Genomic DNA, 22,281 nt, shown 5'->3' with positions numbered 1-22,281 from the left:
ACAGAGAGGTCACACAACTAGTAAATGTCAGAGGTGGGATTGGAACCTGACTTTAAGTCAGTCTATGCCACCTCCATATTAAATTTCACTTTGTTAAATCCAGTTCATTATTCTAGTTTGTTGAGATTTTTTTTTGGATCCCAGTTCTGCCATCCAGCATGTTAGTGATTACTCCCAAAAGACTTAACAAGCTTGCCATTTATTTATGGTTCAGACTTGTGATTTAATTTGTATTCCAAATTTTTGGTGAGGAGACTCCATCCATCAATGCAGGTAGACAACTTCTCTGGAATTGAAACTTAAGAGTCTTGGGAAGTTACGTGGTGCACTGACAGGTTAAGTGACTTGCCCAGGGTCACTCTGCCAGTGTGTCAGAAGTAGGACTTGACAGTTCTTCCTGACTCTGAAGCTGGCTGTACCCATGGAACTATATTTCCTCTCAAGCATGCAATAAGTGTCATCATCTAGGTTGTTGATAAAAATGTCAAACAGAAAATCAAGAGTAGAACTCTGCAGCATAATATAAGCAATAGCCCTTTAGGGTGATGGTGATCCATTAATCAATAACTTTCAGGTAGCTGCCTTCATGGTTGTTGGAACACATGGTTCTCTTCTACCCATTCCACTGGGAGAAGTCTTCACATGCTTGGAGGTAGACACTCCCCTAACTCACTGATGGGTTTGAGATCCTTCTGTTACCCTCAACCTGGTTTAGCCCATCTGCCAAAATGGTTTACTGAGGTGTGGCCACTGTGCGTGCTACAGTTTCTTGGAGCCACAGGTGAGAGTTAGGTGGATCAGGTAGACACCAAAGGTGGAAAGTAGCTCTGAAAAGGGTTGGACAGCCCTTACACCAAAGGTACTAACCTTCCCTGAACACACCCTACATGCCTTATTGAATGTCCAGCAGCATTCTTCTGATCTACTAGTCTAGAAAACATGTTAAAAAGTGAGAGAGGGTGAATCTGGGGGAAAAAGAAGGAAATAAGCATTTATATGGCACCTACTATGTGCCAGGCATTGTGCTAAGCACTTTTACAAATATCATCTCATTTAATCTTCACAACAACTCTGTGAGGTACTATGACTGATTGATTCATAGCGAACCCTTATTGGTTCTTTGAGATCACTGCTTTCCTTTCTAAGTGCTCACAAGTCATCTGTTAAAAAACAAAAACAAAGCAAAACTTTAAAAAAAATCATTTTGCCTGATTTCATTGCCAAGCTCAGTGTATCATTAATTATAATCTTTGAAGAACTTACTCTTAGGGAATGAAAAAGAGACTCAACAGGAAGCTTTTGGAAAGAATCAAGTAACTGTATGTTCTGATATTTAATAATAATGATAGTTAACATTTAAATACTGTCTACTATATGCCAGGCACTATGCTAAGCACTTTACAATTATTATCTCTTGTGGTCCTCCCAAAAGCCCTGGGAGGTAGGTGCTATTATTATCACCATTTTGCAGATGAGGAAAGTAAGGCAAACAGAGGTTAAGTGACTTGCCCAAGGTCATCCAGCTGGTAAATATCAGAAGCTGGGTTTGAACTCAGGTTTTTCTTACTCCACGATTGACACTCTTTCCACTGGGCGACCTAAGCTGCCTCAGTTTAATGGTCATTGAAGTCCCTTTGATATCTGCTTGCTCTGAATTCATGGATTACTTGTCTCTGTAACCCCAGGGAGATAATAATAATACACACACCAGGAGAATAGTAGCACAGGACTACCTCCTGAGTGGAGATTTTCTCCAGCCAAGTGTGCTACAGAGAGGTATAGACAACTGACAAAAAAAGGAAAGCAATCTATGACTCTAGAAGAGAGCTTGTGTGGTCCAGTGGAAAGAGCACTGAATGCAGTGTCAGAAGCTCTGGATTCAAATCCAAACTCAGCCACTTCCTACCTGAGTGGCCTGGGGCAAGTCATTTTATCTCTCTGGGTCTCAGTTTCCTCATGTGTAACATGAGGGGTTTGGCCTAGATCAGGGATTCTTAACCTGGAGTCCATGAACTTACTTTTTTTTAAACATATTTTGATAACTTCCAATATGTTTGGTTTTCTTTGTAATCCTATATATTTTATTTTATGCATTTAAAAACTTTATTCCAAGAAAGGGTCCACAGACATCACCAGAATGCCAAAGGGATTCATGACACAAAAAAGGTAAGAACCTTTTGGTCTTGGCCTAGGTGACCTCTGAACACCCAATTTAGCTCTTAATATATAATTCTCTGACTGCCCATAAGGCACAGGTCTGACCATGATGCTCACCTGCTCAAGAGTTTTTATTGGTTTCCTATTATCTCTAAAGTGAAACACAAACTCCTCAACCTGGCATAAAAAGCCTTCCACAATCTGGTTCCACTTTACCTTTCCAGATCATTTCCTATTACTCTATTTCACACACTCCATTTATATCAGCCACATTGGCCTGCTAGCCATTTTCCAAACTCATTCTCCACACTTTTGCACAGACCATCCTTCCATTGTACTCTTTCCTTACTTCAATGTCTTAGAGGCCTCATCTTCCTCCAAGGCTCCGCTCAGGTACCGCTTTCTACTCAAAGTCTTTCTCCATCTCTCATTTTGTTATATCTGGTTTTCCTCAAATGACCCAATATTTCCTTATCTGTGTACATGGTATATCTTCCCATTACGAAGTAAGCTGCTTTGGAATAGGACAGCTTCACAGAATCACAGAATTAGGGTAGATTCAGTAAACTATAGACTGGTATCAGTAGCAGGGGTAAAACTGGTATTTCAGAGGCAGGGAAGTGGACAGTGTTGTCCAGGGAGGATGGCACGGTAATCTGCCTCCTTTAGAAGTATAATTAACCAGTGGCTATTTAAGCCGTGCAGTGATTGGGTGATACTACACTGAGCTAGAAAGCAGTGAAGTCATTTACTCCTCTTACTGGTCCCCACCTTTTTTGTGGGCTGGGTTATTCTTCCCCTTGGGCATGACTTCTTCTCCAGCCACTTCCTGGGAGCCTCCTCTCTGAGATTGACTTTCCACTTAAGGCAAGCCTGGGAATGTGGCAGAAGCCCTACGTTGGTACCGGGTAGTTGCAGTCCCAGACACTATTGACTCATTTAATTGCCTATGGGAACCCTGAGTTAAGTATTCTCTCTCTCTTCCCAGTAAAACGAATCAACAACAACTTCTTTTCATAGCTCTGAGTCCCCAGCCAGAGATCAAATTCTGGCAAAATTCCAGCTTCAAATTAATCTCTCTCCCCCTTTTCAGGAGGCTTTCTTTAAAATTCCTTCTTTCTCTACTGCTTTGGAACTGGGACACACAGGAACAAAACAAACATTTAAATAAAGAAAAACAAAGCAAATTTTTATGAAGCATTCCTCTCCTCCTCCCTAACTACTTGGCAACTGTACGCTCTCCTCTTCCTCTCCCCCTCACTCTTACCTCATGCTTATACACCCTAGCTTCCTGCCTTCAGCTTTTCTTGCACATAAATCCAAAGATGGAACAGGGCTAGTTTGTCACTCAAAATCAGACTACTTACTAGGCCCAAGATTAGAGCAGAATGCGGTGGGGGAGGAGTCAAGTCATGACAATTCTGATCTCCTTAGTGATGCTGAGACAGAACTACAGAAGACTGGATGGGGGTGGGGACGGGCCTGATAGTTCTTGTCCCAGAATTTATAGGGCTGTTTAGTGGGAGATTGAGAAGACCTGTTCACCTTGGCATCAGAACTCATAAGTTTAGAGCTAGAAGGATCGCCAGGGACTATTGAGTTAACCCATCTTGACATGCCTAAGGTTAAACAGCCAATGAGGGTCTGAGATCTGATCTGAACCCAAGTTTTCCTCAATTTAAGCCCAGAAGCATACCCATTATGCTATCCTGTAGAGTGATGACAGGAAAAAACTTCCTAATAATCAGAATTACCTAAAAATAGAATGTGTTGCCTTTGGTGAGGGTGCATTCCTCCTCGCAGGAATACAAGCACAAGCTGAATAACCACTTATTCAATTGTCAAACAGTGAAAACTGGTTTGACTGGTACAGCCCTAGCCCCCAGGATGCAAATAAGAAAGACCCCAAGGGGCTCTCAGCCTCAATTGGCCCCTCCCCTCCCCCCTGATGCCCACTGGGTGCTTGGAGGCCACACGCTGAGATTCTCCTCCCAACAGCTGTTCTCCCCTTTGGGAGAGCAATAAAGTTTGTTAAATCTATCTCCATGTGGACTGCCGTTTCTCATCTGTACTTTAATCTGCTAGCAGCACCAGGAGGTGAAAAGCCAGATCTGTCTAAATTTTTGGAGAAAGAAAGTAAGGAGTGGGGGTCAGAGAAGTAAGCAGGCGGGATTGGAATCTTCCTTGTGGAGAGCAGTGGCCAGACTCCTGGGAGACAGGTTGTAAAGGCGTGCAGTGATCAAGAGAGCTTGTCTGTCATATTCCTCAGAATCTCAAGGATGGGTTGCTAAGGATTTGGTTTTTTTTTTTTTGGTTGTTTTTTTTTTTTGTTTGTTTGTTTGTTTTTGTTTTTGTTTTAGGCAATTGGGGTTAAGTGACTTGCCCAGGGTCACACAGCTAGTAAGTGTCAAGTGTTTGGTCTGAGTCTGGATTTGAACTCAGGTCCTCCTGACTTCAGGGCTGGTGCTCTATCCAATTAATATATTAACGCTAAGCCATGTGTTCCATCCCTTGGCTGTTCCTCAGAGTGATAGAAGTTTTTGATTCCGAGGGAGCTGCAGAAGCAGATTTGTACTTATTTATTTATTTATTTTTGGTGAGGCAATTGGGGTTAAGTGACTTACCCAGGGTCACACAGCTAGTAAGTGTCAAGTATCTGAGGCCGGATTTGAACTCAGGTCCTCCTGACTCCAGGGCCGGAGCTCTATCCACTGAGATTTGGATTTATGAACAGTACAAACAGAAGAATCTGCTTCTAACCACTCCCACCCAGTTGCAAAATGGCAACTGCATCCAGAGGTGACCTGCAGATGTGTAGTAAGGAGCTTACTATCATTCGATACTAACACTAGCAAAATCTTTATAAGCCTTAATCAGTCAAAATTGTTGATCGAAACCATAGTGGAAGATGGATGAATTGCCCTAGAGGGCTTAACCACTGACCTCCTCTTGACTAATAAAATAGCTACCTAGTGAGTGGCACAGGGACAAGATGCCCTGTAAGTCTGGCTTTACTCAGCCATGAAACAAACATATCCCCCTAGGCAGATTTCCTAATTACTTCAGACAGTCTTGGTCCACCCCCACAGAAGCAATTTTTAGCCTGAGACAGGAGGCAGTCACTTTGTGGCTTTATGATAACCTAAATGGATATGCTTCCCCTGATGCTATGTTTATAACCCAGCACATGGTTGATGCATTAATAGCTGCTGGGTCACCCAAATGGGTGACCTCACTTAGGTTCCTTTTATACGCAGCAACTACCGTACAGCAGGAAATCTAGGAAGCTTCCTTCCCCAAGTGACTATGGCAGGAGAGGGGAGGAGAAACAAGTGGCAGTTTTTCTAATTCAAAACAGTCCAGACAAAAGACCAATTGGGGTAAGGGGTGGGGATCCTTTAAGAGTTAACTCTGAGAGTTGGAAATTAAGAAACGGGGATTGGAGAGAGGGACTTTCCCTGAATATTAGATGGGTCTTCTACACCCTATACCATCCTGAAGCAGCAGACTGTGAAGCAATGGAATGGATGCTTAAAACAAGTCTTGCCCTCCAAAGACAATAGATAATCCTTTTTTGGGTGGACTGACTACATGGCTTGGGCAGTCTAAACGCCTTCATCTCCTGAGCAGGCAAGTCTCCATTATCTTAGACCTTAGCCACTTCATTATGCACGTGCCTATGAAGGGGAACCACTAGGTTACAACTAGTGGTACATAACTCTGACTACACATCTGGACTTACCCTTCTTTCCCCCACCCAAGCCAGCAAAAGGGTGGATGACTTAGTCTTCAGGTTTCAGCAGTTATGATGCCAACACGGATGATGGCCACGTCCTGATAGTCTGATTAGGAGACCAACATTTTTTTTCACCCTGCCCAAGACCCCACTTAACCTTCCCTAGGAGAGCCAACTTTCAGCCCTGGGGAGCCTATTGAGAGCTAGCCTGAACATAGTCACCTAAGCAGTGGGCCCCCAGGGTGAGTCAGGGAAAATAATCTGGTGGAAACCAGTAGGTGGTGATCATTGGGTCCTAGTGACGATGGGGACTGAGAGTGGGACAAGAGACTAGGGTGACATTGTGTATCCTGACCTCTGGACAGGGCACCGTAGGCTGGAGAGAAAGGAAATGATCAAACCTAGAAAGCAGGATATGGGCTGGAGGGAGAGAATCTAAGTCTAAGAGAATCTTAGACTCCAACTTGTATCCTTTTTTTGTTTTATTTCCACAGACAATAGGATGAAAACTGATGGAGACCCTCTGATTGTATTCTCATTCTTTCTTTTGTCCTATTAGATTTTTCATTTTATCTTCAATTTTGGTCATCACCTATCTGGTGGAAGCAACCAGATTCAAGGATGCCATGATGGTGTTCCTGCTTGTCCCGGGAGCCTTTCTTGTTTTTGTGTTTTTCTCTCAGGTACACATTATTGCAGAGTGAACACTGAACTCCATCCTGCACCTGACTCAAGCAATAACAGTGATATAGCGGCAGATACATCTATCACCTGATCTAGGAACACCTGATGGGTGGATCAGGGCCTTCCAAACCCTGCTGCTCTGTATAACAGGCATAATCCTGATTGCATTATGTAATGATTAAAATGTTTCAAAAGACATAGTTGCTGGGTAATTTAATCATCTTATTAATAATGCTAGCAGATTATTAATAAAAGGATTGTTACTTGGCTGTCTCTCCTAGACCAAAGACCCCTAATGGCAGTGGGGTCACAGTTTATACGTCCTTTGAAGAGGAGGCATTCATGAATCACCTAATCACCTAATCACCTCTTATTGGTTAATCAAATGGGAGCTGGGCTATCTTGGGGTACGTGACTGAGCTCAAGCACATCTTCATCAAAGAGACATTGATTTCTATAATCTCTGTCTTAATAATTGGGAATATCAATGTTTTCCCAGGACCTGTCTGAGCAAATCTTGGCCTGGGTAAATCTTTAAGAGAGATTTCCTACACTGGTTGGTTTCTGGATGAGGAAGCAGAGAAGGAGAAAAACCTTGGTCCTAATACAATAATTAGTTATTAAATATGAGAGAGCAATATTAATTTCTCACAGTAACATGCTATATATTGCAATGCATCTAGCATCAGCTCACTGATTCCTTCACCATCTGCCTTATATATGTCATGGTCAGGAAAGCTTTTGATTTAGATATAGGGTGCTGGGACCAGGGGGTTGATTGTTGACTAATAAAAATTGGTTTAACTGGTTCAACCCCTTCCCCCTAGGATGCAAGTAGATCATGGTTAATAAACCCAGACTGGAAATTATTACACCTCTACCCATTTTCAGCCTTTTGCTGGATTGGTACAATTAGGGTTGAGTTCCCTACTTTCCTGCCTCTCATTCCTTACTCCTTATTCCCTTACTTAAATCCAATTCATTTGCAAGTCATGGTCCTCTTCCAGATCATCTTCCTGATGTCATGGTCCTCTTTGAGAACGAAGGACAAGCAACAGAAACAGGAAACAGAACATTAGGCAATTTGGAAAATATTCACATTTTAATGGTCCTATAGATTTCAGATCAATCTCCTGTTGGTTTAATGCTTCATTGGTTTCACCTCTTTATATAAAGTTTGAACCCTGAAGGGCTCTGGATATGATATATCTACTCTGTCCTAATCCTCATGCGCTGCCCACTGTGGGTGACACTGAGAGTGACCTTGTGCACAGCTGTTTCCTTCCTACCATTGTGAAAAGCCACGATGTTTGTTAGGTGTCAGGTACCACTTTTCATCTGAACTCCATTGTACTTTACGGGTCCATTACGGGTCCACTGTAGAAAGGATTTCTCTTCATGATTAGATACAGAAGTCTCTTCTAATGCTAAGATTCTGTGATTGTGTGAAGCTCATTCTTATCAACAGATAAGGTAGAAATGTAACAGTCTTTATACTGATACCCACGTGATAAGATGTGATCTCCATCCATAAAGCTGAGACCAGGGAGGAAGAACTAGAGAGTGGTGGTGGGGAGTGACAGGTAGCCTGAGGCTGATATAGTGAGTTCCAGCCACCAGGGGGACAGGAAAACAGGGTTTTTCAAGACTGAGAAGAGAGAGAGAGAGAGAGACAGACAGACAGACAGACAGACAGACAGATAGACAGAGACAGAGAGATAGAGGGAGACAGAGAGAGACACAGAGAGGGAGAAGGAGAGGGAGGGAGAGAGAGAGATCATGGATGAGAGTGCGGAATCATGGTCAGAAGAACAGTTGTCTGTTCTGGGCCTTGCCCTGGAGTCTGATCTCCCTCTCCACAAGTTCCATAAGCCACCCCAATGAGTAGCAAACAGAGAGACCTGCTAGCTCCAGGACAGCTAATGGAAAAGCATTGACTTTGAGAGCTGACAAGACCCAGAAAGTCTTTACAATGGCTATGGAGCAATCAGCAGCTGAGTCAGTGCTTTTGACTACAGTTATAATAGCTAGAATTTGTGATAACCCAAATGGATATGCTTCCTTTGATTATAATTTAGCACGCGGTTGATGCATTCATAGCTGTGGGGTCACCTAAATGGATGACCTCACTTAGAGTCCTTTAATACTCAGGAACTACTGCACTCTCCTAGAACGCTGGTCTTTAGGCTTTGTCTGTAGAGTCATTTGAACCTCAATGAAGACACTCGATTGGTTTTAGTTCTATAATAGCTCAGAACTCTTGAGTTCAAGAGATTCACCAGCCTCAGCCTCCCCCAATAGCAGGGATTACAGGCATTCTCTACCATGCCCAACCTAAAATTTAATTCTTGAGAATCTTTTCTCCCTCCTGATCTGTCAAGTCTAATATTATGAAGTATCTCAGTTTTCAAATTTGCCTTATTTATTTTCTCTAACATATTCTAGACTCTTTGAAAACAAGACCTGCAACTGTAATCTATTCTCTATAGTACTTTGCACTGCACCTGGAATCCAATTAGTTCCACAATTTTTAATGATGATAATATTGATGAGCCATTAAGAAACTATTCTGTGAGCAAGAGAGAAATAATAGTATCCTCTGTTGTCCTCCTAGGGGATATCTCTAATAGTTTCTTACCTGGGAGAGGTGGAGTGTGTGAAACCAGTCAATATAGTCACTCCAAAGACTGGTTTCTTCAGAGTTCTCCTTGTTGACTGCTCACACTATGGCTGAATCACTCCACAGCTCAAATTCTTAGCAAGCACAGACTTGTTACTCCCTTCCCATCTCTTTCTTTCTTGTGTTTTTTTTTTTTAAACTAGGGAGAGGGTTAAGGGGAGAGTCGGGGGAGATTAGGGAGACTAGAGAGCACGAAAAAAAGCCCATCATATGACTTCTTGCATAGGTGTGGTCCTCTGGCTCCACTTTGCTGGAATTCTCAACACATTTTTCATCAAGTTTGATGGGTGTACAATGGAGCTTACTGTGTGGTGAGCTGAGTGAGGTGAGTCACAGGGACTTCTGATGCATCAATGACAGTTCCTTCCCTCCCCTTGTGGCTTTGGAAAGATAAGATCCACAGAATGGAAAAGAGCCATTGAATCTTTGAACTGGACAGAACATTTGAGAACACCTAGCCTAAATGAGGGCATTTTGAAGCACAAGGGGGTGAAATTAGATCCCAGATCTTGTTACATATCACTGAATTAGGGGTCAGATTTGGATTAGAGCCCAGGTTTCCTAAAATCTCACCTAATCTTTGTCCACCTTATCATGGCTAAAGTTAGGAATGACTACTCAAAGTCGCTGAATAATTCACTGCTTTCCACTAACTCCAATCTAGAGAAATGAATCTTGGCTGATTTTTTTTTCTCCTTATGCATCTCAGGAGCCTTCTCTCCTACTCTCAGATATAGAGCAGGATATGACTACTTGACAAGTCCCGCTCTTCCTTCCTAAACTGCCTGGATAACCGAGCGGCTCTTTTCCCTTCCTTTTGAGATTTAGAGACTCACCTCCTAATTCCTAGTTTCCTTCAAGGTTCTCCTCAAGTGCCATCTTCTACAGGTGGCTTTTTCTGACACCTCCCCTCTCCCTGCCTTCTGAAACTGGTAGATCAAATGAAATAATGTTAGTCAAGCACCTTGCAAAGCTTAAAATGTTATAAAATGCTAGTTATTATTATTATCATTATTATTATTATAATGAGGAGGAAAAAGAAAAGGAGGAAGAGAAGGAGGAAATAGGGGGGAGGAAGGGGAAGAGGAGAAGCAATAGTGCCTTTTCTGTCATCCTGAATCATATTGTAGAAGCAATTAGGTGTCACAGTCCTGGGGTTAGAAAGATTGGAGTTCAAATCCAACTCCTGGCATTTACTAGCTGGGTGACTTTCCAAGGAAGTTGTGAAAATATATAAGATGCTTTGCTACATTAAAGTGCCATATAAATGCTAGCTGTTATTATTTTATCTATTTAGTTTGTATATATTTATAAATGTACATGGCTTTCCCCTCTACTTCCCACCTTTAACTATAATGTAAGCTTCTTGAGGGCAAGGACTGTCTTTATGTCCCCAACCCCCAAGCATGCGACTTGGTACCTAATAGCTGTTTAATAAATGTTTGTTGATTGATTAATTCATTGATTGATTATCTAGGTACCCTGCAGTCAGTGGGAGCACTCAGAGCTCAGCTGAAATTTCTATATTGTCCTTCTTTCTGCTATTCAATAGGACACTTGATCACTGGTGGATTGCCTGAACTAGACCGAAAAACCTAATCTTTGTTTGAAAGTTGTTATGTGGTACTAGAATAGAGTAAATTTGAGAGAATTTGGTTGTCCTCTGTCATGCTGGCAATGGAATGCCCAAGGATTGATCTGTCCTTGCATACCCAAACTGTCACTGTCTCCCAGGCTCAGTCATCCATTATTCCTGAGTGTAGTAATCACTCACTATCGTAGGTTCTTAAATTTTTTTAAAGATTTTATTTATTTTATTTTTAATTTATGAAATGAAACAAGCATTTCCATAATATAATAGAATTTTTAAAAGGTGATTGAACATGAAATTGAAAATCTATTATATAAAACTTGCTATTCCTTTTAAATATATAAAGTTATGTTTATTTCTTTTTTTCTGTCCCCTCCCCGCCCCCCTCCTTAAAGATGGCTAACATTAGACACAAATATGTATATATATATATATTTTTTTTTTTTTTTGCAAAATCATTCTATACATATTTCTATTGATCAGTTCTTTCTCTGGATACAGATGACATCTTCCTTCATATGTCCTTTGTAGTTAATTTGAGTATTTACAAAACTCAAAATGACTTACTCACTCAAAGTTGTTCTTAAAACAATATTGCTGTTACTGTCTACAACATTCTCTTGGTTCTGCTCATTTTGTTCTTCCTTATTTCGTACTAGTCTATCCATGTTTTTCTAAAATCAATGAGCTAATCAGTTCTCATAGGACAGTTGTATTCCATCATGATCATCTACCACAATTGTTCAGCCATTCCCCAATTGACAGGCATTCCCACAATTTCCAGTTCTTTGCCATCACAAAGAGAGCTGCTACAAATATCTTAGAACATATAGGTTCTCTTCCTTTTCACCTAATCATCTTTGGAAATAGACCTAGTAGTGGTATGGCTAGGTCAAAGGGCGTAGGCAGTTTAATAACTCTTTGGGCATGATTCCAGATTAATCTCCAAAATACTTGAATGATTTTCAAAATAGATGGTACCCTGGGGATGATGCCTTAAAACAAGACCTAACATTTTCCAGGTGGACTGGAGAAATGTTGAGTTATCTTTGAGGTGCCTAAGCACCATCATTTTACTACTTTCATGTGCTTTGGAGTAATGGCGCCTTGTTTTCACACATGGCCAACTACTAAGCAACTCAGGAGGTGACTCACAGAATAGTATCTTTTTCTAAGTTGTTATACGTGAAAGAGAATATTTGGTGTGCATGTGTGACTAAGAGGCAGCTACCATTCCTGGAAAACTTCTGGGCCTTCATACTCGAGGGCACTGATCTGTACCAAAGAAATTAAAAACTCACAATGATACACGTTCTCAGAGCCCCACCCTGAAATGTGATCTCTTCCTTGGGCTTGTTTTCTACCCTTTACTGAATCATGGAAGTGGAGAGTGTGAAGGGGCTTTCCTGGACACACTCCACAAGTGGTCATCTAGCCTTTGCTTGAAGACGTTCAAGGTCAGGGAACCCAGCTCTTCCCAATGAAGCCCATTCTATTTTTGGACAGCTCTAATTGGTAGGAAGTTTTTTTTCTGACGTTAAGCCACAGCTTTGCCTCTTTATAAGCCTTATTTTTGCTTTTTGCTTCAACCCATTTTGAGAGAATAATGGAGATAATGCTATAATTTGGGATTGGGTATGAGACCTATATGCTAACATAAATATGTCACTAAAACGATTAATTATTCACATGGGTATTAGCCACAATATTGTTTTTAATCCCAGGTCAGCTTTTCCCACCCTGCTCCTAGGCTATATTTTCCTGCTTGCCTCATCAACGTGGCCTCAGGGTCAGTTTTAACATTAACTTGGATGAAACATAATTGAGAAGGTAAACTAATGCCTTTGTTCCCCTCTCTTCATTAGTTTGGATAATTGAAAGTTGACTTTGTACTCAGGGGTAATATCTAAGCAGGAAGCAGGAAGCATCTTTTACAAGTGTGTGCAAGAAAACACCTCTGTAGAGAATGTCTGTTGTTCAGTTGTTTTTTCAGACACGTCTGACTCTTTGTGACCCCATTTGGAGTTGGTTGGCAAAGATACTAGAGTGGTTTGCCATTTCCTTCTCCAGCTCATTTTTACAGATGAAGAAACTGAGGCAAACAGGGGTAAGTGACTCGTCCAGGGTCACACAGCTAGTAAGGATCTGAGGTCAGATTTGAACTTACGAGTCTTCCTGATTTCAGGCTGGGCACTCTATGCACTGTGTCACCTAGCTGTCCTATTTTAGAGACTAGTTACATATAAAACCTCGCAGAGGAAGCGAGACTTTCCTTAGAGGTGAACCAAATCTTCACTTGTAGTTCTTAGATGCAATTGAGAAGATGAGAAGGTCAGTACCGTGCTGCTAATTGGATAGGTTTTCTCTACGAAGACTTACTGCATATACAAAGAAGAATCAGGTAGGGTCCTCCTCTCTCTACTGTTTCTTGATCAAGAGATGAATTTTCTTTATCCTGGGTCCTCCCTGACCTACAGATACGGACTTTGTTTTCTCACCGAGTCAGGTACACATCTGATACTTTAGGAATGATACAGTTAACACTTGACCTGGCTATTGGGCTTGGTGTTTTAAAAGAGCTTCAGACAGGGACAGAGACACAGAGATGCTAGGCTGCATGGAGATCTGGAGAGAGATGTGCTGGAGAGTGCTGTCTCCATTTGGCATCATGGAAAGAAACAGTTGGTGCCAGAGAGAGAAGAGATGGGGGACGAGAGACAGAGGCAAGGCAGAGATGGAGAGACAGAGACACACAGAGAGAGAGGAAAGGGATTTAGAATATCAGTGAGAGAAGGTGGAAGAGGAGACAGAAGAGAGCCTCACTTGGACCTAGAGAAAGGCCCAGAGGCTATCTGTGTCGCTCCAAAGGTGAAGAAGGAGCAGTAGTGCATCAAGGACAAACTTTCGCTAATAGTGTGAATCATGTGGACTTGTGTAAGCCCAGAGGGAAGCTGGGGATCCTTCAGAAAGGGCAGAATTGTCCTTATTGCGGAGGGGTTCAGTTATGAAACACTTCTTCATCATTTACTGGAGTAATAAAATGTGTATCATATCTGATGTCCTGTTAGCTTAAGAGCTTGTAAAGGTGCCAAGAGCCTTAGAGAGATATTAACTGGATGATGAAGTTCCTAGGGGAGAATCTGGTTAGGGCAAAATGAACCATAGAAATTATTATTGAGAGAAGCTCCCAGATAAACCCAGTCCACCCTGTGGAGAGTCCAATCCCTAACTGACCCATGGGTTACGCTTCTATCAGTTATGATTTGCCCAGATCTTCTTTCACCTCTTGTCCCTGCAGTCACATAGACAATTTCTCAGCTGTGTGCTTATTTTTTAGAAAATCACATTTTATTGCTACAAAGTGAATGGCTTGTATTATAGCCTTGGCTTCTTAGGGGTTCAGTGTGTGACTATGAGGAATGGGTGCACATTTGCTGGTTTGGAGGAAGGGTGTATTTGGAAAATTGGCCGGAACGCCCATTCATATTTTCTTGACGGGCTGGGCACGTGTGAAGGAGGCATGGCAAGCCTCTGCCAAGCCCCCAATTAGATTCAGAAATTCATCAAAAGTTAACTGCCCGTCAGAGTTGAGGTCCAGTTTCTTCATCATGCGGTCCAGAACACCGGGCTCCTGATTCTGCAGAAATGACAAGAGAAAGTTCAGACTTTGTGCCACATTTAACATTTCATGCTAATCTCTTCCTAACTGGACTGAAGATCACGTTTCTTGTCAATATATACGTGCTGGGTCTTTAAAATAAGCCATACTTCAAGAAGAAATGAAGAGAGGGATATTTGACTGAGATAAGCTGGATCCTTACTCAGAGAAACAGAAGGTTAGGGTGGACAAATACAGAACAGAGCCTGGGAAAAGTGAATGAAATGTAGTTATTGCCACATTGGAATATATTTCCTTTATGTTCCTGTGTCTTCTATGTGAATAGTATCCTAACTCAACCCTTCCTATATCCCATATATAAAATTCAATAGGGATAAATGTAAAGTTTCACTTGAGTTCAAAGGATCAATTTCCTAAGTAATAGGGTGGGGGAGGCATGGTGAGAGAGCAGTTCTACTGAAGTTCTGGGAGTTTCAGTAGACTGAAAACTCATTATGAGTCAGTGGTGTGATGTGGTAGTCAAAATAAAAAAGCTAACATGATCTTGGGCTACAATAAGAGAAGCATTAGGGTTAGAAAATAAGGAGGCAGTAGTTCTGTTGTACTCTGCCTTCAAACCTTGAGTATGGTATTCAGTTCAAGACACTGCTTTTAAAGGACACCGTTAAGTCGGAGAGGGCAACTAGGTGGCGCCATAGTGCATAGAGTGCCAGGCCTGGAGTCAGAAAGACGGGTCTTACTGAGTTCAAATCCAGCTTCGGACACTTACTAGCTGTGTGACCCTGGGGCAAGTCACTTCCCCCTGTTTGCCTCGGTTTCCTCATCTGCAAAATGAGCTGGAGAAGGAAATGGCAAACCACTCCAGTATCTTTGCTAAGAAAACTCCAAATGAGGTCACAAAGTCAGACATGACTGAACAACAACAAACTGGAAAGCATCTGGAGGATGGCACACAGGATGGCAAGAGCCCTCAAGTTCATGTCATATGGGGATTAATTGAAGGAACAAGAGATATTTAGCTTGAAGGATAGAAGATTGGGGGTGGGCTTGGGTATGATATCTGGGTTTAAGTTTTTGAAGGGCTGTAATATGGAAGAGGGGTTAGGCTTGTACAGTTTGGTCTCCTAGGAGTAATGGGTTGAAGTGACAAAGAGGTGAATTTTGGCTTGATGGAGACTTCCTAACAATTAGAGCCATCCAAAAGTGGAATTTCATGCTTTGAGAGGCTGGAGTGGGTCACCCTTCATTGGAGATGGCTAAGCAGAGTCTGGATACCCACTTGTCAGGTATGTTAAAGTGGGTATTCCTTTTGGGTATGGTTGGCCTGGATGGCCATTGGAGTCTCTCCCAATTGTAAAATTCTGTGATTCTATCATTCCTCCACAAAATATGGTGGAATCATAGACTTTCAGAGTTGGAAGGGATCTCAGAGGTCATCTACCCACAAATTCCCTATATCAATGCTAGTTGTCACCTCCTTTGCTGGAGTCACATAGCCAGTGTGTTTTAGGGATGGGACCTAGACGCAGTTCCTCTTGACTCCATGGCCATCTCTGAACCCACCTACAATATCCCCCAACAAATGGTCATCTAGCTTCTGCCTGAAGACCTTCACTGATAGGGAGCTAGCTCGTTACACTTGGATGTAGCCCCTTCCATTTCTACATAGTTCTAATTGCTATAAAATTTTTCTTTATGATGGGCAGAAACTTATCTTCTTGCCTCTATGACTTTCACTCTATTGGTTTTGATTCTACCCTCAAGAGCCAAGTAGACTAGGTGGAATCTGACATATGGCAGCCCTCAATATATTTGAGAATGATGATGTCCCTTCTTAGTTTTCCTTTTTCCAGGCTAAAAATCCCCGGCTTCTTTTAACCATTCTTTCAATGAGATGGTTTTGACTTTCCCACCATCTTGGGTTCCCTGTTCTTGATGAGCTTTGGAATGAAAATGTCTCTTCTGAAAAGTGGAACACAGAAATGAATTCTATATGATGGGTGTGGTCTGACTAAGAAAAAATATTGTAAGACTGTCACTATTCTTTGTTTTGGTTCTGAACTTTTCCATTCATGAAACCCGAGAACCCATTAGCCATTTCAGCCACCACCCCACCCCACCCATATGTGGTCAGTCCACTAAACCTCTCCAGGCTTTTTCACATAAACTGCTTTCTAGCTCCATCTCTCTCCACCCATCTCATACTTGTACAGTTGGTTTTTTGAACCCAAGTGTAGGGACTTTTATTTCCCACCATTAAATTTCCTCCTATTAGCTTCAGGCTAGCATTTAGGCTTAGTGGGATCTTTTTGGACCCTGATCCTGTCAGTCAAGGTGTCTGTTGTCTCTCCAAACCCAGTGAGTAGCTTGGCTACTGGAGGAAGGCTATCATTACCAGTCTGCTGTGTTCATTCAGTGATCAAAGCTGTAGGTGGAAGGTTATGGGCTCTTCTCCATTACCTGTGTGAAGGAAGGAAGCTCTGCATTCATGAAGGCCAGGAACTCGGTCTTGGAGAGGGTGTTTCGGGAGTTAGTTATCTCCCGACCAGCATACTTCTGGAAAACAGCTATCAAGGACTCAATGCATCTCTCTGTTTCAGTGGGGGTGATTTTTTTGGCCTTTGGAAAGGAAACAAGAGATATAGATTACAATCAGCAAGACTAAAATCTGGGATAAGAAGCATATAGGGGACAATCTCATCTTTTCGATTGGAGTGAGGAGTATATTTTGGTGTAAAAGGTTACACTAGTTTTCCTGTGGATAGGACCTTCTGCAGGAACCTTTGGGTCTAGGTTGAATCAAATCATATTATGTATGTCCTCTGTCCCATTTTCTCTGACCCCCATATGTAGTTCACATTTAAATAGCGCTTTGAAGTGGGTACCATGAGATAGGTAGCACAAGCATTATTATTCCCATTTTATAGACGAGGAAGGTCAAAGAGATTGTGACTTGTCCAGAGTCACATAGCTATTAACTGTTTTAGCCAAGTACTTGGAAGATTGTTTCACAAAAAAAAGATTTAGGCTTGTTCTGCTTGGTTCTAGAGAACAAAACAAATTACAAACCAGTATAAATTCCAAAGAGGCTAATTTGTGCACACAAGGAAAAGTTTCCTAATGGCTGGAGTTATCCAAAGTAGAAAGCTTAGGGAGAGGTGGTGAGTTTATCCTACTCTCCCACTTCCCAGTGCCTTAACCCTTTACTTTCACATATAACTTAACAGGGTCAGTAAGAGAGGTCGAAGGTATGAGCTGTAACTTTATTTTTTGAAGAGTTTGGAGCTATATCTAAGTAAGAAAGAGTATTTGATTTAGATTCAGAGGACCTTCTAATTAAGACCCAAGTTCTGCCCCTTATTAGCAGGGTAACTTTGTGAAAGTCTTCTGTGCCTCAGTTTCCCATTTTGTAAATGATCCCATGATTATAAGGGCTCATAAATCTGAAAGAATCATGGATTACTTAAAGATTCAATAACCTCTACTGCTCTTCCCACCAAGTGTAGCACGGACACTTTCCCACTACAGAATTCTTCAGAGATTTCTGCTAGGGGAGCAGGGCAGGGAGCAGAAATCCAAAGGAGTGAGGACTTACTTGGTTGGGCTTTCCCCAACTCTGCAGCTTTTTTAAAGGACTTAAGGGGCCACTAGGTGGAGCCATAGTGCATAGAGTGCCAGGCCTGGAGTCAGAAAGACTCATCTTCCTGAGTTCAGATGTGGCCTCAGACACTGACTAGTTGTGTGATCCTGGGCAAGTCACTTCACCCTGTTTGCCTCAGTTTCCTCATCTGTAAAACAATCTGGAGAAGGAAATGGCAAATTGCCAAGAGAACCTCAAATGGGATCACAAAGAGTCAGATATGACTGAAAAACAACTCAATAACAATTAAAGGGACTCAACCAGAGAAAACCTCAAGGTTTAGGTCTTAGTGTCCACTAATAATTCGTTATCTATAACGATGATAATTATGATGGTTACTTTCGTGGCCTAGAGGCTGCCCAGAGCCTAGAACCAGAAAACTTTCACGTATTCACTTAGTTTCAGGGTCGGGGAAGCTTTTCTTGATCTTCTCTCAGCGGTTTCTGCTCTCTCCCTTTCTTGCTCCCAAATTACTTTGTATTTATTTATCTGTGTACATGTCATAACACCACTTCCTTCCTCCTCAGCCCTAACAGAATGTAATGTCTTTGAAGTAGGAACAGGGTGCAACAGGGCGGTGCCTTGTCCACAGTAGGCAGGAGTATGGGCCTTGTCGAGTCAACTGAAGAGAGAACAGGCTCCCATGTCTCCTCCAGAGAGAATATTGTGGGAAGGAAGTGGGTCAGTGGTGTCAATAGTCCTGGCTCTGTTTTCTAGTAGGTAGAACCCCTGATTTGGATCCAGAGACAGGGATGAATCCTGGCTCTGCTACTTTCTATTCTCTGGGCCTAAAATGAGGAGTCGTGGATGGCACGGAACTCCAGGCTCATGAGTTTAGAGTTGGAAGAGACTTAAATGTTACGTATTCCAATCCCTATATTTTAAAGGCTAAGAACCCAAGGCTTAGTGACTTGCTCAGGTCACTTAAGAATAAACAGCAAATTGAAAGGTAGGTCTTGGAACTCTAAATTGTTCCCCCTTTCCATTATCCCATGGAGCTGGAGTCCAGATGAGCTCTCTCTCTCTTCGTCTCTGTCTGTCTCTCTCTTTCTCTCTCTCTCCCTCTCCTTCATTTTCACCTCTGTATGACCCAAGTCCCCTTAGTTCTTCCCAAGATCCTGAGCTGGGGGGGGGGGCCACCACAGCTCAGATCTGCCTTAAATCTCCTGGCTCAGGTGTTGGATAAATTCTCTTCCCCATCTAGTTGACACAAGACAAAGTTGGAATTCTTTCTAAAGATACTTTCACTAAGAATAAGAAGAACAAAAACAAAACAAAGAAAAAATTAACAGAAAATAAAATAATTCCTGAACACAGAAGCAGACGAGGTTCCAGAGCTCTCTTTTCATACCCTAACTCTACCAGAGCCATTGTCTTTTCATCTGGACTAACAGAATGAAGGACACACGTGGCCCAGGGAGGGGCTCAGGGCAGGGCTCAATGAGTCACTGATTGTTAGGCTGCCTTTAAGCTGTGAGGCCTCAGAATTCCTTTTTGTTTCCCACAGCTGCTTCTACCTCTTTTCTCAGCTGTCCCACCAGATTCCAAAGTATTTTTCCCACTTTACTTCCTGCTTCCCCCAACACACCCTCCCTCCCCACCCCCATCCCCATGAGCTTTGTAGGGGAACGTTGTAATTTAAAGTATTTTTCCCTGAAAGCTCTAGAGGGTCAGGTGGAGACAATTATAGCCTTTGTGCTCTTTTTTTCCCCTTAAAGTTTCCAGAGGAAAAGATTGAGAAAGAAGAAAGGAGGAAAGGGGAGAAAGGAGAGATTGCTTCAAAATTAAATAAGCCTGGTGTGCCAGCAAGAGCACTGGATTTGGAGCCAGGGGACCTGGGTTCAAATCCTGGCTCTTCTATCTGCTTGGCCACAGGCAAGTCCCATCCTTCATGGACTTCATCAATCATCTAACCTCTCTGGGAGGGGGTTAGACTTGGGGACCTCGAGAGTCCTTCCCAACTCGAAATCTATGATCTTAATGCAGATAGAATCATTTGTGTGCTTGTGACAGGGAGATGGAGGAAAGATCGACCATTTGTTCTCTCTAAGCAAGGTTTAAAGGATTACAGGTTGGCTCACCACAGGCTTTGAGCCTGTCACACATGTGACAACTTAGCACTACATAACATCCATGAACTATGGGGAGTGGCACTGTTTTCTGGCACCAAATGTGTGTTTGTGAAAAGTAATTTTAAGGGAGGGAAATACTGGGAAATGAAGGTGAGAAAAGATAGCAATACATTTTGCTAAAAAGGAAAAAAAAAGCAAAGTCATGTTAAAAAGTGTCCCCCCCAAAGAGTGTTCCTAGTAGTGTTTATCTTTCTGCTTCACTTAGTGTGTCTATCTACATTGCCAATTTCCTGGTCTAATCTCTGAAAACGAGAATGGTACCAAGGAGAAAGAGAAATTCTATTTAAAGGGGGGAGGGTGTGGCATACAGGAAAGTTGCCTGCTGAAAAAAATCACTCCGAGAAAACCAACCTACCCTCAGATATCGGAAAGGAAATTTATTTTAGAGAATGAAAATAAGAAAGGAGAACATAAATCTAGGTAAGGGTGCAACCAGCAGAGGTGGGAGAAGTTTGGGTTAGGGAAGGGATATGTCTAGATCAAGGTTTCCCAATATGGGGTGTGTGTAACCTCAGGATATGAGAGGCTTGTCAAGGGGACACAGGGAATATTTGGTAAATAATTTATCACATTGAAATTAATTAATCTGTTTTATTTCTTATGTCCTTATGCATGGTAAACTCTGGAATTTTCTTTCATATTGAATAGGGAGAATGGCTTATTGAAGGTCAAAATGCAGGAGGATCAAAAAAAAAAAAAGGATGAGAACCTTTGGCCTGGACTCAAGTGAGAAAGGCTGAAAGGGGGAAGGGGTTAAAAGAGGGATAAAGGAGAGTTTGGAATTGGGGCTCCTCCCACATTTTGGCCGTGGTTAGGCTTAGCAACAGTATTTGGTTTCAGGGTTTTTCTCCTTTGGCAGTTTTCCAGGCCTTAACTGAAACTCCGTTTCTCCCTCAGGATTCAGAAGATCAAGTCCTGAATTTTCCCTTTTTTGGGGGGGAACACACTCAGGTCTCTGGGCTTCCCTAGCCCCAGCCCCCCAAACCCTCTTTCTTTCTGTGGGCTTTGCTTGGCTCTTCCCAGCCTCTTTCGTGTATGTAGACCTGCCTTGGGGCCCCTCAGATATAGAAAGGAAATCACAGTAATTATTTTCATTCCAAGCTTAATATTAATGAATGCCCAGGACCCAAGAGCGATGAGGAGGTAGCCAACTTCACCTTTGATCCCTTGCCAGGGAAATTTTTTTTATCTTGTACAAAGTGCCCAGTACTACTCGGAGAGTAGAGAGAGAAAGCTTTCCCTTCCCCCTCATTCTCATTTTTAATGAGAAGGTTGAAATCCCACAGCCAGGCCCTTGTGATGGATATGAATGTAGGTCTCCTTTGCCCAGCCTCCCCACCCCTCAAGCCGAGCGAGTAGCTTTCTTTTTGCCTTTTCCTGCCACGAGAGCAGATAAATGAAAGTTGATATTCCAGAAACCTGTGGGAAACTACATTGTTGCTTTTGAGTTAAGAGGAAGACAGAAGAAAAAAAAATGTACTTTACCATTGTTGAGGGAGGAGGAGAATCTGGAAGCCTCTCTAGAGAGTAGCGTCGGAGAGCAAGCAGACGCTGCAAGCAACGGATTTGTGGGGCTCGGAACTTATCTCTGCACGACCAACGCCCCTTTCGCTTGGGTTACATTGCTCAGGAGTTAGTCAGACAGCCCCTTTCCTCTGGTTGGTCCAAACGATTTCCTGCAGATCCGAACGTGTCTGTACTCTGCTAAGCACATAGCTGCACCTAAAGCGCGCGCACACACGCACACCCCATTCAGAAAGGCTTTTATTATTATTATTTGGCTTACCTTCTTTTGGAGGGATCTCTCTCCCCTTAGGAAAAAGACTCCTAGGACTTTTATTATTTTGTTTTCTTTTTTTTTTCTTTAAACTGAAGTCATGTCTAAAAGGGGCATGGTCTTTGGGAGTTGTTCCTCTGAAGTCAACCCCAAAAGTCTCTCTTTCCTACTTGGAAGTGATAGTAATAACTATTATAATAACAATAACTCACATGGATATGTAACATTTTAGGACTCACAAAGTACTTTCCCTACAACAACCCTG

The 22,281-nt window shown here is 42.3% G+C and overlaps 1 protein-coding gene across 1 annotated transcript; it reads right to left on the bottom strand.

The window, feature by feature from the left end:
• Positions 1–14,174: 14,174 nt before the first annotated feature.
• Positions 14,175–21,837, bottom strand: LOC114043432 (protein S100-A11-like). Its single transcript, XM_027862544.1, has 3 exons — positions 21,725–21,837; positions 16,928–17,086; positions 14,175–14,485 (listed from the first exon to the last, which is right to left on the bottom strand). The coding sequence occupies exons 1-3, from the start codon at positions 21,725–21,727 to the stop codon at positions 14,330–14,332; spliced, it is 318 nt and encodes a 105-aa protein (XP_027718345.1). The 5' UTR covers positions 21,728–21,837; the 3' UTR covers positions 14,175–14,329.
• Between the last annotated feature and the right edge of the window lie 444 nt (positions 21,838–22,281).

The sequence above is a fragment of the Vombatus ursinus genome, unplaced genomic scaffold (assembly GCF_900497805.2).
Source record: "Vombatus ursinus unplaced genomic scaffold, bare-nosed wombat genome assembly UNPS02014768.1, whole genome shotgun sequence".
Lineage (NCBI taxonomy): Eukaryota > Metazoa > Chordata > Mammalia > Diprotodontia > Vombatidae > Vombatus > Vombatus ursinus.
The sequence above is the reverse complement of the archived record's forward strand: the minus strand, read 5'-3'. Positions and strand labels throughout refer to the sequence as shown.